The sequence below is a fragment of the Ascidiella aspersa genome, chromosome 3 (assembly GCF_963924565.1).
Source record: "Ascidiella aspersa chromosome 3, kaAscAspe10.2, whole genome shotgun sequence".
NCBI classification, from domain to species: domain Eukaryota; kingdom Metazoa; phylum Chordata; class Ascidiacea; order Phlebobranchia; family Ascidiidae; genus Ascidiella; species Ascidiella aspersa.
This window is the reverse complement of record NC_139449.1, coordinates 2,754,217-2,773,799: the sequence shown is the minus strand read 5'-3', so window position 1 is coordinate 2,773,799 and position 19,583 is coordinate 2,754,217. Positions and strand designations below refer to the sequence as shown.

The 19,583-nt window shown below is 33.9% G+C and overlaps 1 protein-coding gene across 2 annotated transcripts; it reads left to right on the top strand.

The window, feature by feature from the left end:
* The first annotated feature begins 293 nt into the window (after nt 1–293).
* LOC146158095 (nuclear receptor subfamily 1 group I member 3-like) lies at nt 294–19,583 on the top strand. Of its 2 annotated transcripts, none has more exons than XM_083383482.1 (12): nt 294–655; nt 2,575–2,658; nt 4,259–4,337; nt 5,072–5,236; nt 7,338–7,468; nt 9,132–9,310; nt 12,060–12,151; nt 13,267–13,407; nt 14,252–14,400; nt 15,364–15,480; nt 15,864–16,045; nt 17,186–19,583. In XM_083383482.1, the coding sequence occupies exons 1-12, from the start codon at nt 400–402 to the stop codon at nt 17,249–17,251; spliced, it is 1,641 nt and encodes a 546-aa protein (XP_083239608.1). In that variant the 5' UTR covers nt 294–399; the 3' UTR covers nt 17,252–19,583. The 2 variants fall into 2 exon arrangements, with proteins under 2 accessions (XP_083239608.1, XP_083239607.1); XM_083383481.1 differs by having other exon boundaries at nt 5,066–5,236.

The following is a 19,583-nucleotide window of genomic DNA, read 5'->3' as shown; positions in this document are numbered from 1 at the left end:
CCAAGCCTAAAAAATGATTTGACTATACCTTTATCGAGTAGGGCTGTCGGATAATATCGGACTGAAGCTAATTCCATATAGTTATCGGAAAAGGATTCTGGACCAGCATTAAAATGTTTAAATTGTCCATTAGATTAAAATAATGTTGTAGTAGCATTTGAGTCCACTGGTATTTTGCAAGAATGTTTAAAACTTTTATTTTTGCAGGATTTATACACTTTTTATACACCTTCGGTGCCCATAAATAAAATTACACAACTTTCTAACAACAAATTTCTTCTTATTGCAGTGCCTGTGTGATATGTAATGCTAGATAATGTTAATGCAATAAATGTTTGCTGTCCGAGCGACTGAACTGACCGCCCTTGGAGTAGCGACCTCCTTATCGCCGCGGCAACGATGGTGACTGTGGGGGCAGCATATAACGTCGACCCACATTACCCCAACCGATTATTTCAGCCTGCACACCGCCAGTCACTCGCAGCAGCAGAGAGCACCCCAATCTCCGAGGGGTTGTTGTCGTGTGACATGGCATATCGCTTCGTACCTAATCCCAGCCTTATCAACGCCCCGTCGTACAATCGCAAACTGGCCGGCTCTGATGAACACCTGAATAGAAATCACAGCCTTACAACGCAACCTGTTAACTTTGAAGGTTTGTTTTTTGTCAGATTATAATATAGTTTTCTGAAACTACACCAGGAGCCTTAAGAGAGCTAACTAAAATCTGACAGTCCGAGTATGGCTGAGGTTGTGAGTTTGAACCTCACCACAGGTAAATTTTACCAACAATTTAGCATTAAAAGTGCTATGGCGGTTTCTAGAATTGCTCCCTCTGAGCCTTTGTAGCTTTGTCTGTAAAGCGACTGTCCTGGTATGTGACTCTTGTGAGTTTGAACCTCACTGCAGGCTTGTTGTTTTTCTAACCTGGTCTTGCTTGCATGAAATTCTTAATTGATCACCTGATTGGGGTGAGCCCTTCTGACGACTCCCAGTGTACTACGATATTCCAGCTGTAAGTTCCAATACTATATTAATATGTACACTTGGAGCTTAATTAATTAAAAAAATCAGGCAAGCAAGGCCAGGCTAGAAAAACAACTAGCCTTCAGTGAGGTTCTAACTCTTGTTATTTGAATGTATTTAAAGTTATTTCATAAAAAACTGTGGCAACCTTTTTATTGCACTAAATAGATGTTTATTTTTATTTTTAATGAGTTCGGCTAATTTGGTAGCATCTATTTATTTTTGTCACATCCATCAATAGTTTATAACATTTTTACAATTATGAGTCAACATATTTTTTGTAAAGTAGTTTGTTTTGAACAAAAACACCATTTTTATTGCAGTACATTTTGCAAATTGCTGCGTTTTTTTTAAGCGCCGTTCATGACGGAAACACTTTTTAATCATAGGATTTATTGCTGCTACTGCCAAAAAAACATTAATTTAACCATTAGCTTTTGGGGGGAAGTCGGCCATTAGTAATGTCTGTTATGCCATGCCCTTTTCAACTGTGAGCATGACTGGAATTTGTACAAGTACAGCTGATACCAGACAATTTTGTTGATTAATCACTACATTGACATAACTGTAGTTTTTTGGCTAATGTATATTCGCAACTGTACACTTTTTGCCCTAGGCTAGATTTAAAGTTCTTAATTTCTGATTAATGCCATTTTGTTTTGGGTATTTGACTGCCTAATAAATTGTTTGCTATTTTAATCATGTCTTTTTATAACTTAAATTTACAAAATTTTGCTCTAATTGGAAAAAAATGTCATTTTTCAACGAACTAATTTGTTATAATGCGTTGACATAGCTGTAATTTGCTTTTTTGTCAATGTGAACATTTGCGACTGCAAGCTTTTTGCCTTAATTTGACAATTGGTATTTTTCGTTAATGATGTGAATTTGACTGGCCAAATAACTTGTAAGGCAGTGTTTTTATAATTTAAATTTACTATGAACGTATCTGAATTAAGATTTCCTCACTCTGCTTAGCAATCAAAACTATCCTTATTGACATTAGCAAGAACAATATTGCCCTTTTTATGTTGGGTGTTGTTGATAGACTTACTGTATTGTGTTCTAAACAGACAGGTCAAACTTAGAAGGTTATGATGCAGTCAGTTAACGCTTGTGATATAAAGGTTTACAATGTGAGTTAACCACTCTACTTTATGTATATTTTTTACAGCCTAGGTTTTATTTATTTAGCCATTTCAGTTAATCAGTTAAAGCTTACACTGCAATCGCTACTATTTTTGATTGTCATGGTCAGTTGGGAAACTAACACTTCAATTCTTAGGAATTGATGAAAAATAAGTCAGGCTTATTAGAGCGATATGTGTAAAAATGCTGTGTTTATGGGTTTGGCATTTACCTCTCATAGTAGGTTTTTGAATTAATTCCAACATTTTTATCTGCATATTGCACACGTCCTGGACTAAATGATTTAATTTACAGCTTGTCTTAAAAGTTTTGTGACAATTTTCACAAGTGTGTATGCCACCCCATCTTATTCTATTATATTGATCGTTATAATAATTTGACTTTTACCCGTTTTTTCAGAAAACAACAGGTTCTCCCCATTGAAAAGTGGCTTCCAACTAGCTGGAGTGAACCCGAATTTTCTACCGGGTGTCGTTACCCAAGGTTGGTGTTCACCCAAGTGTATGAATATCGAATACAGTGTTTCCCACTAATTTTTTCCTGTGTGGTCAGGTACCCAAAATAATGCGCTTGATGCTTTTCTTTGGTGAGGTAAATATTAGATTCTCAAGGTTTTATAAATCTTCTTGCAAAAACAGTAATATTTGGGCTCAATGAGATGATTGGTATCCGAAATTGTAAAAAATATATAACATTTAAAGTTTTTTGGTGCACACTTTCGTAAAAAAATAGATTAGGTGCCCCCCAAAAAAGCGCTTAAACAAAATGGGAAAAAAAAATAAATAAAAAACGGAAACACTGTTCTTAGGCCTAATAAGATGTTTTGCCATCTGACTGTCAGAATCAACCTATTTTAATAAGCACTAGACCTTTCAAAGCAAACAATTAGATGTAAATATTTATGTATACAGACTATGTTTATTCCTAGAACATTGGAAAAGATTAACAATTTCTCTATTGATACTGTTTTTGTGTTTTTTTGTAAGCTAACACTTTGGAGGTTCTTACTATCTGATACAGCATAGATAAAACTCTATTATATTGCGGATAGACAACAGCATAGTCCTCATATTCATATATTACATCAATATGATAGCAGTTCAAACTTTTAATTACTTTTTAAATAGCTTTGTATACAAGAAGTTAAAATGAAGTTCTTTTCTGTAAATTGCTTAAGTGTTCATTTACCCTGTCTACCAAATCTTATTGAGCAATTTGTCGGGAAAAATCAGGTGTTCATTTGTTTTTAATGCTGCTGAAAGCGTACAAATTTGTTGTATGTACTACCCTTGATAAATGTTATGATGTAGTGGTCAGTAATATGCTGTAGGTCAATAGGTCGTGGTTGTTTATGTTAGTGGAGAGTTTGTATGTAATGTCCCATGGCTCTTGACATATACCATTAGTCACCTGCGTGTTACCACTTGTTGGTCGCACAACTAATTCAATTTTAATCCATTGCAAGCTCCCCTTATGCCCCTTGTGTATTTATTAAAAATGTTCAACTTGTGTTGAGTTTATTCAGTCAATCTCATTGTTTTAAAGTTACACCCCGTTGTATTGGATTGGTAATTTACAGAAAATAATCAATTTGATCAAATTGTGTGACAAATAAAAATAACTTAAATTTTACTCAATAAATCCTGTCAATTTGCCATTTAATAACCAGTAGTACATGGTTTTGAAATGCCTTTTACCTATTTCTGAGTATTTTTTCTGTTATTTGCGTTGTAAGAATATCAGAGCCCATGCAGAAGCAGATAGCATTTTGAACGTTTCGAATAACTCTTAAAGATAATGACTGGAAGTTGATTGTATTGAAAATGAATAAAGAGATATTTGAATTTTTTAAAATGCCACCTTCTTCTGTATTGGATTTGATATTCTTACTCTGTGTAACTACAACCTCCAGTCATGTTAAAAGGTATATATTTGAAATGTTAAATATATGCTACCTACATTTTTTTTTTATCTAACTACAACCTTCAACCATTGTACTCCATTCTGTTCTTTCTTTGACAAAAACAGTCAAGGTATTGCACACATGTTATTTAGAAATTTGGTAATTTATTATTTTTTTTAGGTCAGTCTAACGATTTTCTGGACGACGACCGCAACAACTTTAACTCCAAATCCCCCTCAAGTTCTTCGACCGAACGAAGGTGAGCCATTGTTATCGCTATTATTAGAGGACAATGGGTGATTGTCGTGGTTGCCAGGATGGCGCATCCACTAAACAGAACAGCCTAAACGAAAACTGCTTTAGGAATTCTTTAAATAACTTTGATTTCTGTGGCGTTCGTAAATGTGATTTTCAAGCTTTACCTTTTTTTGTTTAATAAAACTTTGCATGATCAAGTTCCCAGAGTAATGAGATTGTTAACTCATTATTTTTCATTCTACGTTTTTTGTTTTTTTTTATTTCTACTCTTTTTAATTCTAAGTTATGTTTAAACATTAAAACAAAGAAAGAATTGTTTTTAGTTGATTTAATCTTCTGACTGTTATATTTTTATTAAAATTGCTCTGAAAAAAAAGATACGGGTTCAAAAGTTGTGTATGATTTAAATGGTTTTGTGTCGTTCAGATAAGCTGGTTATTTTCAGCTGAATGACAAAACGGGCTGATACAAATGTAAAAATGAGTTTAATTTCCTGACACATTGTTTATTTAAAAAACTGGATTTTATGAAGGAGTTAATTTTAACAAAATAAGTTATAAAAAAAACATGTGTGGTTGACAAAAAAATACATTTTCTCTCTTAGTTCTCCATTCCTTATGTTATGTGATAAGATGTAGTTATCGAAAAAAAATTAACAGCAATTTTGTTTGCTTCCAAGGTTGTTTTTTTTATAAAGTTTTTTTTTTCAAAGTTTTTTATTCTTTCAAGATATAGTGACGGTGGTAGTCTCCAAAACAACTCGATGGTTGTGAGCGCTCAACAGCGATTCTTTGACGATGATGAGGATGATTCGTGGAAGATTTGTGGCGTCTGCAACGACAAGGCGACAGGGTACCACTTCAATGCTCTTACCTGCGAAGGATGCAAAGGATTTTTCAGGTAGTGTACAAAACGAGTGGAAAAAGTAAACAATAATTATTACCAATTTGACTGACTTTATTTTTTAACTTCAATCAGTATGCACACGTGCATATTATTAACTACGGCTTGAATTTATTCAATTTGTTATTTAATTTTAAATTAAGTACTTTATTTGCATAATAACTTGACGAAGTTAAATGGAATTCGAGATAAACCTACGGTCCTACACCTAACAATAAACAATTTAATTTTCTAAATACACAATAGCTACATTTCTTTTGTGCTTTTTCAATATACACACATGCTTTATTAACAACGCTTTTACCCGTGAAGTTTGCAAGGGCTTTGCATTTTTCAGGTAATGCACACAAAACAAGTGGTTTAAAAAATGAACAATAATTATTATCAATTTGATTGACTTTATTTTTGTGCTTCAATCAATATACATAATGTGTATTAACCGTAAGCTAAGCAATCCAGAATTTAATCAAATTGGTATTTATGTGGATTAAGTACTTTATTTGCGCAATACCTTAACGTAGATTCATAAGCCAGCACCAACGTTATACTTAAATTTTTTAAACAAAATAAATTTAAATTCGCTTTTTTTATGCTTGAATCAATATAAACATTTGTATACTATTTACTAGAGCTTGGTGCTATGGCATTAATTTAAATTGGTATTTATTCAAATTAAGAACTTTATTTGAACAATAACTTCAGAAACCTTACATGAATGGAACGAAACGTATAAATTTAATTTTTTAAGTAAACAATAACTATCAACCTGAATTCACTTTTTTATGCTTCAATCAATGTACACATGTGTATATTATTAAGTACAAACTTGGTAATATGGCATTTAACCATATTGATATTTATTTAGATTAATAACACAACCCAAAATATCAGATTCACACCGAATGGGAATTTTCAAATATATTATTTTAACTTTGGAAGTTTAACACTTTTCATTTAAATTTTCCACCTTACACAATAAGGTTTAAAAATTCTGATTTTCGTTTGAACTTTTATTTATTTCGCATTTTTACGATGCAGAACCTGGAAAATTCTGTTTTAAAAAGCAAAATATTCATATTACTAAAATGTTAAGATAAAGCCACACACTTAAATGAAATCAACATGTTATATTTATATTATTGAAATAATTAATTTGTAGAGTTGATTTGGTTTAATGCAGTGTAGGTACAGTTTTATAACCTTCAAACCAGTTTTAATTGCTTCCTATTATTTAAGCTTGTGCCAGCAACCTCCAACATTAGGCCCTGGGGAATTTCATATGGCTTTGTTAAAACAATACAGCCAAATATGAGAAGAATGTAAGATAAAAACGCTTCGTAGAACACAGTTTTTTTGGTGTTTGGTTTAAAAAAACAAAAAACTGGCAAATTTAGGCATGTACGTCTGTTTGATACGATCTTTCGATATGCATAATTTGTGCACACAGTGAACGGTCCTAGCTTCAGCAAGTAAACCATTTGTTTGTTGTGCATTCCTATACTGTGAGTTGCTCATAATCTTCAAAAATAGCCCCCGGGCTAGTTTGTCCTATCTTTCAATACTGGCCACCGATTAAACAGATTTATATCACGCCATTCTAATATGACTGCTAGTGCTCAAAATATCAATTCCACTTCTTATATTTTGGGGCGTTTTCGTTTGTAGTCAAAATTTAAATTAATAAAATATACAACTTTTTTTTAAAGCTATTTTCATTTCCGAAAAAAAAAATTGTTTTACATATTTTTTTTATTTTTTGAATTATAAAACCAGTTTATTTGTATGCTACCGGTCCAAACCTCAATTTAATATTTTCTGTTTTAGGCCTTTTCTATTGGGCAGTGAAGCAGTCCAAATTTAAATTTTCATATATATCTTAGTCTTCTTTGCAGCCTTGTTTGAGTTATTTTTATTTCCCACCAGAAGTTTTAAAACAAAAAAAAATCGAAATATTCGAACCAGTTGATTTATTGCCACCATTTAGGAGTTTAACTAACTACAATTTGCAGTGTTGAAATTATCACAAACTGGCATACCAAATATATAGGTTGTGTTCAGTAAAAAAAAATTAACCACAATTTGCTTTCATATATTTCAGACGGAGTATGAAGAACTCAAAGAACTTCACATGTTCCTATAGCAACCAGTGCAACATCACCAAGAACAATCGACGACAATGCCAGGCGTGTCGCTTGAGAAAGTGCCTCGAGATTGGAATGAAGAAAGAATGTAAGCCCATTTAGGCTTAAATGCTTTCTGTAGCTGCTTTAATCCCTCTGGGAAGGCTTAGGCCACATGCAATTACACTATGGATTGTAATGAAGTGTGCTTGCAAGTTTGCATGCTGAGCACACTAGTAACACACTAGTCCCATTTGCTCTTTTCATTTTATTGTAGCAAATTTAAATTGTGCGCGTGTAACAGTAACAAAAATTAAACACCTTTACTCAATGATAAAGTTAAAAGTTTAGTGACAATGTTAACTTTATAGCAGCCGAAATAGCCATTGATAGGGTAATACATAATGTCACATTTATTAAATCTTTAACCTCACACCAAGAAAATTTAATAACATTTTTGCTCGGTATTCGGTATATTTGGTTGGTAATTGTTTGGGTCTGTGTTGCAATCTTATTATAAGCATATCAAACATTTTGTACCTAATACAAAAACTATAAGCTACCAAGCTTGCTTTGAAGTTTGTGTGCTGAACGGTGGCTGTGATGGTAGCTTGTCAATTTTATTGAAATAAAAGTTATTGAAATTTAACAGTTTTCAAAATGTCTCTGAATTGATTTCCATGTTAAAAATTCTTTGAAAAAACCTCATGTATTTTTCAAAGAAGCTATTCCATGTCCATTTTAAGTTATGTGCCAATAAATGAACAACATATTAGTGTCAATACATTTAACTGAGAAGGCTTTAATTGTGGTTAACTTTGTCTACAAATCACTATGTTTCACAACATTATCTGCAAATCACTATATAACTATATCTACTCAGTTTAATGCCTATTTTTCAACCAAGTTGGCTTACATTATGTGTAATATGTTCACAAATAATTATTCAACTATATCCATTCAGTTTAACCCTTTATCTCCAAAAACACAAAAAAAAATATAAAAATATTATTTTTTTACGTAAATGACTCATTTTTTGATAAAAATTTATAGGCATAATGACAAGGGACCAAATTCAACTGTAAATAAGTACCCAAATTAATATAGTAAGCTCTGTTTACAAAAGACTTTCCAACTATATATCTAGTTTAAAACAAAAACTGAAAATATAGTATCTCTAAAAAAATTTTTATTCTTTTACATAAATGAATCCTTTTTTATTCCTCTTTCCAGGCATAATGTCCAGGAACCAAATTCAACTGTAAATAAGTACTTAAATTAGTATAGTAAGCTCTGTTTACACAAGACTTTCCAACTATATATCTAGTTTAAAACAAAAACTGAAAATATAGTATCTCTAAAAAAATTTTTATTCTTTTACATAAATGAATCATTTTTTATTCCTCTTTCCAGGCATAATGTCCAGGAACCAAATTCAACTGTAAATAAGTACTTAAATTAGTATAGCAAGCTCTGTTTACAAAAGACTTTCCAACTATATATCTAGTTTAAAACAAAAACTGAAAATATAGTATCTCTAAAAAAATTTTTATTCTTTTACATAAATGAATCATTTTTTATTCCTTTTTCCAGGCATAATGTCCAGGAACCAAATTCAACTGTAAATAAGTACTTAAATTAGTATAGTAAGCTCTGTTTACAAAAGACTTTCCAACTATATATCTAGTTTAAACAAAAACTGAAAATATAATATCTCTAAAAATATTATTATTCTTTTACATAAATGAATCATTTTTTATTCCTCTTTTCAGGCATAATGTCCAGGGACCAGATCCAACTGAAGAAGACGCTGGTTTTGACGAACCGCATCAAACGAACCGCTCAGCAGTGGCAGCCGATGCCGTTCAACGACGACCAGAAGACCCTTCTGGACATTATTTGCACGGCTTTTATTCAAAGCAACAGTCCACCCGACCAAAAAGTCCTAAGAGTAAGTTTAAAACATTTTTTCCCGACTATTGACTTGGTGCGTAATGTTGCCACCAAAATTATGACACTTAATACATTTTGATTATATAGATTTTGCGGTAACTCTAATTTTTCATTATGTATTTATTTAATAATTAAAAATTGACAGTTTTGTTTCTTTAAGTACTAAATATGAACCATAAAACTTGTATGAGTTTGCGTTTTTATATCAATTTTTATGATATAATCTTTATTTTATGAGTTATGCTGATTAACTTACAAGATATGATTAACAATTATTTTATTTATTAGTACATTTTTTATTAGCATTTTTTTTACTAGTTATAATTTATCTTACTAAATATTTTCTCATATATCTCCGCTATTGTAAGTTTTATTTGTCAAACACTGTTTTAAAGTCTCCATAAAATATTTCACCACAAAAGATCAAAATATTTGACATCCGGGTAATTTTCAAGTATGTTAGGATTTTCTCCTAATGTGCACACACACAAACAGTTTATTTTCTGTTTTGGCTTTGCGAAAATCGGTCATGTTTATTCAGGCTGGCGTAAGTAGTCGATGAGTCATAGTAAGGGATAAAGTGTATTTAGTGACGCACTCTTACAGTATTCTGAAGAGCATTGTTTGCTACTCAGGTACACTATGCACAGATCGGTAATGTAGCTTGAAAATAAATCTCAAATCTAGAAAGGTCATTCACTGATGACATGCATAATAAAACATCTTAATAAGGATGATGTCGATTTAGTGAACTTACAGCTTATCTGAAATTGCTTATTTCTTAGGTACACTATGCATGGATCTGTAATGTAGCTTGAAAATAAATGTCAAAGCCAAATGGGCCATTCACTGAAAGTGATACAACTGCATAATTGAAGCATTTTCACCAAGATGATATCGATTTACTCAACCTTTTTTGCTTTTACATTAATTTTCAAGCTACATTACAGATCTGTGAATAGCATTCCTAAATATATATCATTTCAGAGCTTTTCAAAAAACTGGGATTGTTAGATTCCCAATCGTTTATTTCATTTTGTACAAAATTATGGCTTGCTCTTGTTTAAACCTGTTTCTAATTGATTTCAGTTTATTTTTACCGTGGATTTGATTTAACCAGAAATAATTGCAATGTCCTTACCATTTATTTTATTTTGGCTAAGATTTTTCAGATAATTTTATGATATGTAGGTCACCAAGCCAAAATTTGTTGTTTTTGCAATTTTTTACTTTAAAATCTATGCTTAATTTCACTCACAGAGCTAATATGTAGATCGTAGCAGTCTTAATTGATCTTTTTCGATCACTTAGTGAGGCTTCAAGCCCTAAAATTTACTCCCCACAACCTTTGTGTGTATAGAGGTAAAGGTTTGCCTGATCTATTATTAATGAGTTGAGTCTAATGAACTGAAAGCCTCTTGTATCATCATAAGAATATTTATTGCCGCCCTAAGATATCTCTATAAACCCCTAATCTGTGGGACTTTTGTCTTAATTTGTTTTGTTGATGGTGATTTTAAATTAAAGAAATTACGTTTAAGATCTCAGCTATACAATACTGATTTGTTACTGCCCTAAGGAGATATCTCTATAAACCCTTGATCTGTGGGACTTTTTCTTAATTTGTTTTGTTGTGGTTGATTTTAAATTTAAGCAGAATTATTCTGTTTAAGCTTGAGCTTTAATTGATTTGCAAAACAATACAATCAATCTGATAAAGCATGGTTGTGCAGAAGCTCGTCAGCTTAAAAACATGTTTTCTTAACAGTGTCACTTGTTTTTAGTTATCTGATTTGATTTGGACAATTCACACAAAACTTATAAAAAAATAATGCTGTCTGACCATATTTGAAAAGAGCATGTTTTGTAGTTCTTCAATGACTATATAAACATACATTCAAAGGTACCGGATACTGCTTTATCTTATCTGTTTATTGTTTTAAACTATTTTCATAAGACCGGTCTGTATGGCAACGTTAAACAGCTTTAAATAACTTTTTCTTGAAATTATGGCTTGTTGTTTAGATAAACAATCAGCATTGCTGCGGTAAACCACAAAGCAAAATGTTTTCACCATTTATAGCAAACCAGTATGAGTCTGTTGTGTATAGTCATTTCTATGCCGATATGCTTGAATATTTAAACAATGAACTTCCACCTCTTGTCCAAGTTTATTGATTGATTGATTTTGCGTCGTTGTTCGGACTTGGTATCTCTGCAATCTCACATCATTATTTTCTGCCACTAGCTGTGTATATTGATTTCTTGATTAAATTTAAAAAATGATACCATCATACGCAGCATAACGTTTTTGCTACTATTTTAACGATTATTTCAATCAAATATAGATTGGTATTAACTGTGTTGGTTTCTAATTGAATTTCTTGAATACTACTTCGTGAGAAACAAGGCATGTTATCCCTGAAACTGGTTAATTTTTTTTTCTTTCTTTATTAGAGTTCTTTGTTGATGTAAAGCAGACAACATTTTCTAAAATGGTTAAAAAGTAATATTTCTGGTTACTTTGTTGCCATTCAAACCGGTGAACTATATTTTTTCAGCGACAAGGTTTTACTTTGTAGTGCCAAAAATAGCGTCAAATAACAGAAGTTTATTTAAAAAAAAAAAACGGGTTAAAATTGAAAATAGGATATGTTGAGTTATTTTAGTGGTAATTCAAACAGGAAAGTTCTACTTTATGCGCTGAAAATGTTTACCTTTGTAGTAAAAGTTCTCGCTTTTTTCAGGGCGCTCAGGAGCTTAAACAGGACACGGTTAAACAACTCCCAGATTCTCCCTGCTCGGTCGGTTCCAGCAACAGCTCTACGTTCCTCGACTTGTGAGTATATTTCAGTTTTTAAGTTTGTCCAGTAATTTTTGGCTTTTCTAGTTTTGATTCATTTAAAACCTCGATGCCAACCTGACAACCTTAACCTCTTAATATAGTTGAATTTAATGAGGAAGATTTCAAACCTCAAAATCACTTCTGTATTTAAAACCTGCCTAAACTGAAAATATTTTCAACAAATAATTTTTTACTCTTCTCATTCTACTTCCCGACTTGTCTTGCGAAACTAGGGCCAAAACCGACTAAACTCATTAAGTTTGTCTCGTGATTCAAGACTTTACCAGGGTTTTTTAGTTGTTGGACCTTGTCACATTTCATAATCGCTGTTCAATTTGGTTTAAAAATGTGTAAACAACGACAAAGCTCTATGTTTCTCGACTTGTGACTAAGTTTTCTTTTTTTTGTAAGCTTGTCTTGTGATTCCTTTTTCTAGGGTTTTTATAGTTTTCATTCTTGTTGCATGTAAAACTATGATACCAACCTAAACCTCTTGATAAAGTTGTATTCAAAAAGAAAAATTTTAAATCACACAGTCACTGTTGCTTTTAAAACCTGCCTAAACTGCCTCCATAATTAATTTCTCATCCTAACTGTTCACGCGAAATTAAGTTCAAGTCAGGACAGCTTTTACTGAGAAAACGATTAAAAACGGAAAGTTCATCTTGTGATCCATGACGTTTTTTTCTTGTTGTTGTAGTTTTGTTACATATCAAGACCCCTGTTAAATTTGGTTTTAAAATGTGCAGACAACAACAAAGCTTTAAGTTCCTCGTCTTGTGAGTTTATTTATATAATTTTTTTTTATATTTTATGGAAGTTTTTTTTCTTACGAAGAGTGACGAAATAAAATTTTCCCAGGAAATTGAAAACAAAAACTTAGTAATATTATTTTGGGTCAATACAGTGAAAAAAAAAATTCTGTTTTGAAGTGCAACACCATTTCCTTTATAAACATGTTTTTCGTCTTTTTTGATCCAGGGTCAATAGGGTTTCTAAGAAAAAATAATTGTCGGGAAATTAAAAACAAAAACTTTTGTTTTTTGCCCACACAGTGAAAAACATCTCAAAAAAATATAAACATAAGCTCTTTTCTTATTTTTATCCAGAATTAAGAGGATCTCTAAGGAGATAACGGAGCGAACTCCGAGCAACATGATCAGTCAAGCTCATGTCCTCCACTTCACCGACATAATGGAGTTCAGCATCAAAGAAGTCATCAAGTTCTGCAAGAAGATACCAACCTTTATGTAAGTGACAGATTTTTGGTGAACTTTTGTTAAAGGCTACCAATGGCGTGTGGCGGGTTAAACGTTAAGGACAGCTGGTTAAGCCTGAAAAAAAAAAAATTTTTTAAACTTATAAGTTTCACAAAGGTTATTAGAATAATGAACAACCAAGTGTGTTTACCTTTTAGCAATTTCAAGCCCCTTTTGTTGTTCAACCATTTTTTTTTAAATAAATAATAATTTGATTGCGTTAAATTTTTGTTCAATACCAACCCTACTTAGTTTTAAATTTTCGAACTAAGGCTGAAACAAGGTTGCAAAAAGTTTTTAAAACGTTTTAAGTCTTTTTCTAGTCTTCGTAAACATTGAAAAGTCCTTTGATTTATTTCAGTCCAGCTTTAATTTTCTGTTCGGAACGTACTGTTGTTAAACAAACTGAAAAGTTGATGTCGTCTAGGGTCTTTATCAGTCAACATACAATAAACACAATGATGGTTACAAAGCCTTAGTTCCTTATTCAAATAGAATCGCAAAACAATGATGATAAAACAGAAACAGAATCAGTAAGTTAAACATCATCGCCAAACACTTAGTAACTAAACAAAATGAGCTCCTACTGCGACAAGGTGGTAACACCAACTGCCGTAAGGACAACTACAATGTCAAGGCACACTGTGCTCAGTGACCTTTGACCGCAAGTCATAAAATGATCACACAATTAAATAGGTCATAAAGTACTAACATCAAAATGCGCTTGGCAAACTCATTGTTAATCTTAACACAAACTTTAAAGTATTTGTTGTATTGCAATACAATGGTAACGAAATACGAAAAAAGATGAAAGCTAACTGGGCGTTTTCTACAGGGACCTCAACTTAAAGGACCAGATAGCATTACTGAAGGCTGGTTGCACAGAGATCCTCTTTATAAAGGCCAACTACACGTACGACCACTCCAGAAAAGCACTTACCCTCGGCCCTGACATCATTTACACCAGAGAGTCCTTTCTGCAAGGTAAAATAGCATTTTTTACTGTTGCATAGGTTTGTAGTTTTTTGAAGAGTGGACCAAGAGTGGAGTAAGTGTAGAAACAACCATGACCCAAATGATTGCAACATATAGAAAGCCTGTGATGAGGTTCGAACTCACGACCTTAGTCCATTACATTGGGCGACCGTTTTCTACCAACTGAGCTACACAGGCTCAGAAGTCGAGAAACTGTTGCATCCAGTTCGTAAAAGTAGTCCGAGGTGGGATTCGAACTCACAACCTTTGTTATATCAGGACCGTCGCTGTACCAACTGAGCTATACAGGCAGAGGGGAGCGAGTAGAGAAACAAAATGGCACCATGACTTGCTACATCATTTAAGTACAAGCAACTTCACATTAGCAGCTTTTTTCCCGGTAGTCGCAATTGATTAGGTTCTTCCTCTTATTAAACATCCCGACTCTCCCCGCGAAACTAAGTTCAAGTTCGGACAGTTCTTACTGAGAGAACGATGCGTCAATTATGAGCCACAGAAGCGATTAAAGAGGGTACTCGGCCTTTCTGGAGTTTTTCTAGTTGTTGGACTTTGTTGCGTGTCAAAATCGGTGTTAAATTTCGTTTTAAAATGGGTAAATAGGAAATTCGCAAATGACTTTACATTGACCCAAGTTATTTCGCAAATGACTTGTCTAGGACTTGACTAATTAAAATATTCCAAGTAACACTTGTGATCCAAACAATTCAACTACGAGACAAGGTTTTCGTAAGGTTAATGGTTCGAACCCCGCCCAACCCACTGGTTTCCTTAGGTGTCATTTCACAAAAGACTTGACTTGGCATTTGGTGAAAATTACCTTACTGGGACTTAAGTAGTTAAAAAATTCCAAGTAACACTTATTCGGTAAAAATGACTCAACTGAAACTTTCGTGACAAGGTTTTTTCCGAGCTTAGTGGTTCGAACCCCGGCTAACCCTCTCGTTTCCTTAGGTGGAATGTCGGAGCACTACACGGACGCCTACCTTAAGTTCCACGAGGACCTGAGCATCCTGAACCTGAACGACATGGAGATGTCAGCCCTATCTGCAATCGCTCTTTTCTCTGCCGGTAAGACTCGCAGGAAATAGTTTTTTGCCGCTTTTCATCGCCTGTTTTTTTTTATTTTTATATTCAGCACTGACAATTTTTTGCATTATAACTTTGACGTCATTATTATTGACAGTTTCAATGATAGATGCTGGCTAAAAAGAAGACTGGCCTTTTATCCCCCAAAAAACTTGTATATGACATTCAAATAATGCGCATTTTTGTAAATAGGTATTCTTTTTTGTGTCCTTAGTCCACAAGGTCGTCTGAACGACCGACAAAAATACAATTTTATATCATTGTCACCACTACCAGCTAAACCGTCAAAATTTAAAAAGATGAATCCTCAACCCAAGTAATTATGACACTCCCCTCAAATGACGACCTCTTTTTTGTGTCCTTAGACCGCACGGACGTGGTTGACACTCGAGCAGTGGACGACCAGCAAGAAGTGATCGCCCTCGCATTACAAGCTTACACGGAGAGCTTATACCGGGTGCGGAACCGATTTGCAACCATAATGTCGTTCCTGCCCAAGCTAAGGACTCTCAACGCACTTTGCTCGCACGCCTTCGCCGAAGTTCATGTAAGTGCGGCTCGTGATAAGACGCCATTTTATCCGCCCTTTATATTAAAGGTCTTGATTTTTTGTTGATAACATATAATGATTCGCTCGAATGGGGGAACTTAGGGCTATTTCTACTTTCTTATGGGCTTGGATATTCGAACTACGTCGAACAGCAACCTCCAGCTATTATCTCAGCCCCTTATATGACCAGTTTAGATATTTCTTTGTGTTGATAACGAATAAATGGGTATGAATGAAATTGATAACACGTCTTGCTACAGCATCCAGCTATTATCTTAAAATTTATTAAAGGTTCAAATGCTACTTACTTCTGTATGGGCTTAACCCAACAAAATACCGATGCATTTTTTAATTACTCCCATGTTGCTTGTTTGATCATGGTAATGACGTCATTTGGTATCGGAATAATATTTTAAGTATCGGAAATCCCTACGTAGCACAATTGCGTGACACAGCAAATCGTTTACAAGAATCGTATTCATTTGCTTGAATTTTTTCGTTTTTTTGGGTCGTTCCGGTTTAGATTGCACCAACGGGGATATTTTTATTCCTTCAAATCCAAACCCTAAGCTTTCCAAATCGTGCCAAAAAAATCGGTGACCTTACGCGATTTCGGGGAATTGTTTTGAAGTTTGGGAAGGTCACCGCGACTTTTGTTTTGATTTTCTTCTGGGTCGTGAAAGTCCAAGTGACGTCATTAAGGGCAACAAGGTGCGAAACAAACTACTGAATTTCCAAGATTGAAGGCTCTCGAAGAAAGTTTTGTAAACAAGGTGTGCTGTAAAGCGGGGATAAAAATTTTTCAAGTCTGTCGCCACAAAGTGAAAATTCCCAGATAAAGGGATAGATATATGCCAGTTGCACATTATTTCAATTCACCTAAAAACATTTTATTGTAAGTTTCAAAAATGATGCTTTTCGTGAATACCCGATTCTTACCAAAGCACACGTTTTTACCATTTAAAAAAATAAACTTACCGTTTAATTGTTTCTCCAGCCATTATTTTAAGAATTATTCGAAACGTTCAAAATGTTACCTACTTCTGTAACTGCAACCTTAAGCCATTATATTTAGATTTCTCGAAACATCCTACAGTCCAATAGTATTTACAAAACAAAATCAATTTATTTCCACAGAAACAATACAAGGAGGAGATACGCCCCCTGGTGGCCGAAGTGCAGCCCGATTCTAGCGTTTCGTGAGCCAGGCCTTCTCTGATTGGTCGAACGAGGGAAGCACGTGACTTACAAGGGCGGAAGATGGAGGTTCCGCTTGAATGAACACCACAAAAAACATTAGTCAGCAGTTTCGGGCCGGGCGAAGCGACGGCGATGACTCAGCGGAAATCTAGGCCCGGCACTTGCCGGCAAATCTTGCCAGAAGCGGATTTTAACGTTTTAAGCAAAAAATAACAAATTTTTCGACTTAATATGGCCACAAAACTGGTGGAAAAAAAATACTGAAAATCTTTTAATTTTTTGCTTTACTTTCTAGATTCTAAACCAGGGGTTCTTGAACTGTTTTTAACACGGGCCTCTAAAAATATTTTTTTGGTTTGCGTGGATCAGGCTTGGCATGAATTAGAGATGGCGTCATAAGACTTAAGAAACCTGCTGTTTTCGGTTAAAAATGTAAAACTGAAGAAATACAGTTGACAATTTATTTTAAATTATTTCTATTTTTGTGAATTATACACCAAGATTTCAATTATTCCTTCGTTAACCCCCTAAAACTAACCCAGGTACCCCTAAGAGTTCGACCGACCCCAGTTTAAGAACCCCTGTTCTGAACAGCCATTAGTACTAGTGAACCACATCGAGTAAGACTTATAAGTCGGCACTTTTCCGAACGTTTTTTTTTGTTTTTACAAACAAAATTCGGGCCGCCAAGTTCGGCTTTTGCCCCTGTTTTAAAAAAAGCCGTCTTTTATCCAGCAGTAAAACCGAAATCGCTTTTAAACTGTTTCTATCAACCCCCGTTAGTCAACAGAGTTATTTCTCCTTGCGTCACAGCATTGCGAGATTTTTCGCGCATTTTTCTTGCTTTTTTTCGCCCCGAAAATACCTCCTATGAATTGCTCGACTTCGCACAGTTTTAAGCGTTCATTTTGTATCAAAGAAGACGTCCCTTTTCTGCTTCAAATGGCTTTTCAGCGGAGCTTAAGCTTAGCACTAGAAAGAAAAATAAATGCGGGTGGCGAAAAAAGACTAAACGTGACAACAGAAAAACTGCTGGAGCCTGATTTAAACCCCGTTCTTTTTCGCTTTTATTCATTGTGGCGATTTCAATAGGCAAAATTGACCCCGATTGCAAACACAAAATTGAACCCCAATTAAAAAATGACAATTATCGCCGATTTATAAAAATGATGAAGTTGACTCCGATTGAAAAAAATGACCCCAATTAAACCAAAAATTAACCATGAACTAAAAAAAACTTGTTAATAATAAAACTTATCCCCCAGTGTAAAAACCTGATTGTCTCTTGATTTTTTAGACGTTCTGATTTAACTAGACGATATTTCCCGGTTAGCTTTCCAAGTTTCCCAAATGCACGATTGGACAAAGACCAACATACCTCAAACATAGAGAAACCCAAGTTTCTCGAATCTGGGTCTCTAGTCGCATTTTCTTCCTTCCAGTTTTTCTTCTGTATTTTGTTTTCCATAAAAGACGAAAAAATATTGCTTTTAAATTATAAAACGCGAAAATTTGCTCGCTTTCACTTTTGTCCACAGAGTGCACTTCTGTAATTTTTAAAATTCTCGACTATTTTTAAATTTTTAACGGTCGTATTCGCTTCTGGTGAAAGACACTTTGATTTTGTTCATTCATCAAAAATCAGACATTGGTCAAAATTCCGTTTCTTATCAATTTGGTTCTTTTTAATGGAAATAATCTGTTTTTTACATCTCCCAGGAGCACTTTCCAAGAGCGGCCAATTTTTTTAAGTAAATGTTCCGCGGTTTTCGAATTTGCGACAGTGAATCTTAAACTTTAAGAACAAACCACAAGAATGTTTTTTTTGACGTTTTAAAGGAATAGTTTAACTAAAATACATCACGTTCAACAGTAATGCTTTGTCAATCCAATGTGGTTTTCATATTATTATGATACAACAGGTCAAAAACTTTACGAAAATAAGTTCTTTTGGGGGTAACTGCTCTAAAATGCTAAAGAAGCACTGTTTCGAGGGTTCAGGGTTCGAATCCCGCCCGCGCTTGTTTCAGCAATTTTGACCGAAAGTGTCTTAATCGTGTGTTTTTTTCCATATTCCAGACGAGCCCAATTGCTGCTGTCCAGCATACAAAGAGCCGCTTGCGCTTTCGCTAAAAATTCGGTTTTAATCACCATTCTGTAAGCCTAGGGACGCCAGCATTTTTTTTTTCGCCTTTTTAAACAGTGACGCATTTTTTCCGTGCGGTTACGTTTTAATTACGTCACACGCCGTAGCTTGTGACGTCACATTACACATTGTACGTAGAGAATTTTATCGTCGTTCGTTGTTTATTCTTATTATCTCTTCTTACCCTTA